We start from the raw sequence: 6,908 nt of genomic DNA, 5'->3' as shown, positions 1-6,908 counted from the left end.
ATATATATATATATATATATATATATATATATATATATATATATATACATACATACACACCTAAGTAATATATACACAAATACTCATCACATTCATACACACACACACACACACACACACACACACAAAATACAATATAGTCAAGCGCATGCTTCAAATATAAAGGCAAAATTAGAACATTCTTTCTTTAAATGTAACAAATTATGAAAGTGAAAATAAAATGTTGTTTTATAACAAATGATACCTTTACTTCAACAGCCTCTGGAATAACTTCGACTGATTTTGCAATAGGTGCTCCAGCTCCTGTTCGACGTAACTGTAATGTTTGGGCATCGGGACCAAATGCTGAACTGAGAGGTCCATGGGTTGGGGAACCTTGATGTAAAGTAACTATTTCACCATCCCCCTGGTCTTGTAAACCACGCCGAGAAATAAGGTGTCTCATACTAGTGGTTTTGGTTTTCTTTTTAATTTTGAATGTTTTGCGACTCTTGGCATCTTGCCTCTGCAGACGATGTTTGGCAGGATCATGGCTTGAAACATCTGCAGAACCTTCTTCGTCAGTCATAGCTCCGGTTACTGAAGAGATAAAGTAAACAGTTATGCATTAAATCAACACTCATGTTTGTATGAATTTTTATGGTATTTTATGAGGAGAAGGAGAGATGAACTTGATACTTTTGTACAACATATCTCCCAACCAAATAGAGCTGTTGTTATTTAATGGTGCATTACTTCCTGTTATGCTTTGTATGTAATGAAGCCTTGTTTTAGTATTACAGATAATAATCACAGGTCAGCAAAATGTTTTGTCTAAATAAAAAAAAAATCCAAGGACAACTTTTAATCATCTCGCATCCATTACAAACTGATGTCATTTTACAGAAAAAAAATTAAACTTTGGCATAGAAATATAACAGTTTAGTTTCCTGCTACATGGAATTTACAAATATGACAAATATAATAATACCTGCACCATTTACTTGACTTTCAGAGCATTCATTTTCAAAGACAATACCAGCTGGTTGAGAAGTCCTACTAGGGCTTCCTTGACGAACTTGAAAACATATTGTAGACTGTCGTTGTAATTTGGGTGAGGTAGTTTCAGGTGGTTCTGAAAAATGTATTTAAATTAAGACAAAATACTGCATACTCAATTCTCCTATAAATTCGAAACATTTTATCTCTGCAAAGATGATATTTTGAATTAATTACAGTTTTGTCTTGAGCATATATATATATAAAGTATATTCTGTAGAGGAAATTTTTTCAATAAATCATATTTTCTGTTGTTGCTTCATGGTAAAGTCATGATAGCCATTAAAAATACACATATGCCCTTATATTTACTTTTGCATCATTTTGAAACTGGATCATATATATTTTAATCTACAATATAAACTGAGACAGAATAGAATATTAGTGTTAGCTACCAAGTTATGGATGTATAATGAAAGACTTTCATATTTGATAATATATGCTATGACAATATAAAACAAAATTGGGTATATCATGATAAATTTGTGTTTTAAATGCATATCAGGACTCTACAACAATGTAATTATTTCAGCTTTAGCACACAATTTCTACCAAATCGCTCCCTAAACAAATAAACTAAAAAATTCTATAGTTTATTTTATATTATTTGATATTATTCTATTATTTTGTTTTAATATATATATATCTGATTCAAAATATGATGGAACTATTTCGTCTTTCTCTCTTTGATTATAACCGGAATGTTGGGTTTATTTTATGGATGCACATTTATGCTTATTACAAGGTGAGTATTTAATATGAATGATGAATTACAATACCTGGTGAAGGATCATCTACTATTGTGTTCTTGCGTTCAAACTTGTCTAAGATACGGCTACCATCCTTTGCACTGATTCTGCGGGTTGATTTCTTGCTTGTACTTATCAAAGGACTTCCACTGCCAGCACTTGAATTAATAGTTGTTGCAGTTTTAAATGGTGTGCTGCTACTGGAACTGGACTGAGAAAATACAGTGGAACCTAGAAAAGAGAATGAAAAGAAAGAAATAAGAATACCAGAAATAATTAACATAAATTAATTAGCTTGTGTGTTGGTTTGCTGTTATGCAAATGACAAAGTGGAGAAATAGGAAGCTGTCAAACAAAAGAAATAAAGAGTATGTGTGAGAATGACAGTAGGAAGCATTTTACTTTCATTTTACTTCTAATATATTGTATTACATCTAATACAGTATTTTTGGAAGTAAAACATACAAATGAATGGATACCCACAACAAAATGAAAACTGGAGATCAAACAAGCTAAATATAGCATCAAAATAAATGTTGTAAATTCACACTTTCAAGATATGATTAACAGTTCAGAAAATAAAATTTCAAGTTGATGTCTACCTTTGATTGCCTAGTAGACTGAGGTATATAGAGTGAAGTGTATTGCTCAAATACTTATAAAATGCTTGCTGCAGATTTGAGCTTCAAGTTCATGAGCCAATAACTCAATAACACATCCACTTAGCCACTTCATTTTTAAATTTAGAGGAGGAAGCAATGAAAGTGGGTGATGTTCAGAACCTTTCTTTAAGATTTTAGCAATGTAATTGCAAATCCCCTTGTCTACAGAGCTCAAACATTAAAAAGTGAAATTTTGCTATGGTTAAAATTTATTTTTACATATAAAATGTTTGAGTTAGAAAATGAGTTAATATTTCAAAAAAAAAAAAAAAGAAGAAAAACTATCTCTCCTCTTACAACACAACTTTCCAGAACACTATAGAATTTCTATGAAGTGTAAATTGCAGCAATTTTCCATTGCCCTCCCTAAGTTGGTAGAAATTTAAGACATAGAAGGAAGATGATATTTTCAACAAACATGTCCTTCTCAAGTACATTAGCAACTAAAGCAAAGTAACATAGATATAATTAAGAATTGGCTCCACAAGAGCTTACCTCTACATAATGATAATATGATGATAATATTAGGCAGACAGAGCCAATGGGAGTTGCTTGTAATGGCATGCAAATATACTCTCTCTATTTTACCACTACCTCCCTCTGATTTTCACATTCTCTCACTGATACACCACTGCTACTTTAACAATATAGAAACACATCTAACAAATTATTTGAACTAGAATACAGTGATATAATACTTCTTCTAGAAATAAGTATTCTCAGTCAGCTCCTCTTCACTCTTACAACTGCCTATCATTGTTGTTAGCATCATCAATTATCCTCATAAATTGAGTAGATTTAATAATCTCCAGATTCATGAACTAGTAACCTAATAACAGTTTTGTCTGACCTCATAGAAATGACAGCTAAATCTCCCTCAAATTACACCTTGGATAATGTAGCCCTAGACACACAAAAAAGATGAGATGGTCAAGGTTGAGATGCTTTCGACTATAGGTATGCTCATTCAGAGCTCATTTGGAGCTAAACAGCAAGATTATTTATATCTTACTTTTTTTTTACTCTGAGCATAAGTCAGATAGATTTGTATTATGGCAACATACTTTTCTGTGAATAATCTAAAGTTCTTAGATTACTTCATTTGAAATATTGCTTCATTTATTTCTGGTGTTCAAGTACAGTGTAAAAATATTTTGACAGGTGACTAGTCTTAAAATGTTTTTTTATATTTCAGCATCTGCCCATAAAAAGTTATTTTTGTTATAAAAATTGTTCTATGTATTTGTAATTTAGTTGCATGGAAAGTAAGAACATTGGCAAAGTAAAGTTAATACAAGCAGAAATAGAGGTCTATGATCATTGACTCCTGAGAGACTGAGAGAGAGAGAGAGAGAGAGAGAGAGAGAGAGAGAGAGAGAGAGAGAGAGAGAGAGAGAGTGAGAGAGAGAGAGAGATAGAGTGAGAGAGAGAGAGAGAGAGAGAGAGATAGATGTGGACAATCAAGATCCTATATTCAAAAAGCATAATACTTCTTACATATAAAGCCAGAAGAAAAGGATTTACCTTTGCTGGAATGTTTTCCCACACTGCCCAAAGAAAATTTGGGAGGTACAATTTCAGCTGTTATTTCATTTATTTGTTGCTGCTGATCAGTGGCTTGATTGTAAGAAAGCTCTGACTGGTCAGAAAGCATGGCAGGAGTACCTGAAGAAAAGTCTGAGAACAAAAGAAATATATAAATGTGTTTATGTGTGACTGTACTGTTATTGTGAAATTTTACATCTGTTGTTCTCTTACCCACCAAGTATGAATATTAGGCATCGGGATTTAAACCAGAAAATTCAGTCTTACAACATGTGATGTTAAATTTTAATCAAGTATTGAAATGTAACAAAAACAAAAAAATTCTATTAAGATCTATGTAAAATTATGCTTACCTGCATTTGCTAATTCTTCTTTGATCTGTCGTAACTCTATCGTCAACTGAATGAGAATGTTACCTTTACATTTAGGATGATTCACAGAATGGACGCCCATTAGTTTGTCTTTGATAATTTGCTGTAAGAAATATTCTTCTGCAGTGTCACAATTAACTTTCATCATCTGGCAGAAAAAAAAAAAAAACCCAGTAAAACAGGATCATCATCACCATCATCGTCATCATCATCATCATCGTTTAACGTCCGCTTTCCGTGCTGGCATGGGTTTGACGCTTTGACTGGGGACTGGTGAGCCAGATGGCTGCACCAGGCTCCAATCTGATCTAGAGAGTTTCTACAGCTGGATGCCCTTCCTAACTCCAACCACTCCGAGAGTGTAGTGGGTGCTTTTACGTGCCACCAGCATGAGGGCCAGTCAGGTGGTACTGGCAATGACCACGTTCAAATGGTGTTTTTATGTGTCACCTGCACAGGAGCCAGTCCAGCAGCACTGGCAATGCCCTCGCTCGAATGTTGTTTTCCACATACCACCGGCACAAGTGCCAGTAAGGCGGTGCTTTTTACGTGCCACACAAAATATAATCACTGAGTTACATTGGTGTGTATTGAAGAGATTTGGTTGAGGTTGAATTCAGATGATATAATATTGGTTTCAAATTCTGGTAAAAGGCCAGTAAGTCTGGGTGAGGGGATGAGTTGATTACATCAATCCAGTGCTCAACTGGTACTTATTTCATTGACCTCCAAAATGGTGAAAGGCAAAGTCAACCTTGGTGGAATTTGAACTCAGAACACAAAAACGGATGAAATCCAGTTAAGCATTTTGTCCAGTGTGCAAATGATTCTGCCAACTCTTTGCTTTATCAGATGATGTAATATCAATATTTGTGAAATTCAAGAGGAGATCCAGAAATCAAAGAAGGCACAAAAATACAGAACTATCCTGCTCACCTATTTCAATACTTTCTCACCTTAAAACTTTACTGAAGGTCAAATGCATAAGTTTTTATATAGCTTTTTTTAAAAAAATTAAACAGTTATTTAGTCTGGAAAAATGTAATAGGGTCCTGAGTTTCCCTTGCACTGTTTTAAACTTGAGAGTAATGCAGCTGAGTTTCAACTCAATCTCTTAAAGGTTGTCACCTGCAGGGAGAATGTGGGCAGCAAAAGAATTCCAGTGGAATGTATTTTTGGCAAGAAAGGACTGAACATGTGTTTACTAAGAATGAATACACCAGTCCCTCCTATAACTGCTCTGCTTCAAATGGGTGTCAGCAGGGATGGTGTGTAGATTGCTAGTTTAGAAGGACATGTATTATTATAGAAAAAACCCCCAGAAAGGTCTTAGCACATTGGGACTGTTTGACAGGTTATTGTACACCTCTTCAACCAGGGAAGGGAGATGAGCTCCACTACATCTCCATGCAAATATAATTATTATGTCATATGTATTTCAATTTTGTGATTTTTGAAAATTGGTTAATGGTAGACCAAATTTTAACATTGATAATCTTCTTCCAGTTGAAACCCTGGCAATGTCCATGAAGTATATTGATGAGAAAAGATTTGCTTATAAGCTTTTTTTAATGTGTTCCCAAATATTATTGTGCTTAACAATTGCTTTATCCCAAATATGTGTATAGGAGACTACACTTGGTGTGTACTTGCACAGTGTAGTAGATCAGAATCTTAACAACATATACTGGAGCAACATAAGCTGTAGTTCTTTGCCTTAGCAAACTGGAATGCAATTTTTGCTGATCTCAAGCTGACAATTTTGGCTTAGAGAAGCAATGAGTCTGGGAGTCAACCACTTCAGTTACCATTGCTCTTGTTCATTGTGTTGTGCCTTCACAACACCCTAGGCCAGACTTTCTGAATGTTACACATAAGTGAAGAAGACTGGGACATTCCAGAAAATAATGATATTCAAGAACATATTGTGAAATTAAAAGCAAAGAAACAAAAGATAAATATTTACTATATATTGCATCAATAGTAATTGGGATCAGATAATTTTACCTTGAACTGAATGAATGGTTGAAGCAGGAGGAATATTGAGGGCCGATATGTGACAATAAAGTCTAGAAATTTCCAAAGGGAAAGGGATCCTACAAAATAAATAAAAAAATAAAAATATTATAATATATAAATACATTATATTACAAAATATGTTGTAATACATACTATAATATATAAAGATATACTATATATCATCATCATCATCATCATCGTTTAACGTCCGCTTTCCATGCTAGCATGGGTTGGACGATTTGACTGAGGACTGGTGAAACCGGATGGCAACACCAGGCTCCAATCTAATTTGGCAGAGTTTCTACAGCTGGATGCCCTTCCTAACGCCAACCACTCAGAGAGTGTAGTGGGTGCTTTTACGTGTCACCCGCACGAAAACGGCCACGCTCGAAATGGTGTCTTTTATGTGCCACCCGCACAAGCCAGTCCAGGGGCACTGGCAACGATCTCGCTTGAAAATCCTACGGGAGCCAGTCAGGCGGTACTGGCAACGGCCACGCTCAAAATGGTGCATCTCATGTGCC

The 6,908-nt window shown here is 34.6% G+C and overlaps 1 protein-coding gene across 3 annotated transcripts in view; it reads right to left on the bottom strand.

Moving 5' to 3' along the window:
• Positions 1-6,908, bottom strand: part of LOC106882437 (protein unc-80 homolog) — a 286,116-nt gene that overhangs the window by 31,364 nt on the left and 247,844 nt on the right. For all 3 annotated transcript variants that reach the window (XM_052965566.1, XM_052965567.1, XM_052965568.1), the window contains 6 exons: positions 6,373-6,461; positions 4,348-4,513; positions 3,974-4,126; positions 1,818-2,018; positions 971-1,114; positions 245-579 (listed from right to left, as the gene is read on the bottom strand). In XM_052965566.1, coding sequence (XP_052821526.1) covers positions 245-579; positions 971-1,114; positions 1,818-2,018; positions 3,974-4,126; positions 4,348-4,513; positions 6,373-6,461 — 1,088 coding nt within the window. The remainder of the gene's footprint in view (positions 1-244; positions 580-970; positions 1,115-1,817; positions 2,019-3,973; positions 4,127-4,347; positions 4,514-6,372; positions 6,462-6,908) is intronic.

Source organism: Octopus bimaculoides, chromosome 2 (genome assembly GCF_001194135.2).
Source record: "Octopus bimaculoides isolate UCB-OBI-ISO-001 chromosome 2, ASM119413v2, whole genome shotgun sequence".
Taxonomy (NCBI): Eukaryota; Metazoa; Mollusca; class Cephalopoda; order Octopoda; family Octopodidae; genus Octopus; species Octopus bimaculoides.
This window is presented reverse-complemented; position numbering and strand designations above follow the sequence as displayed.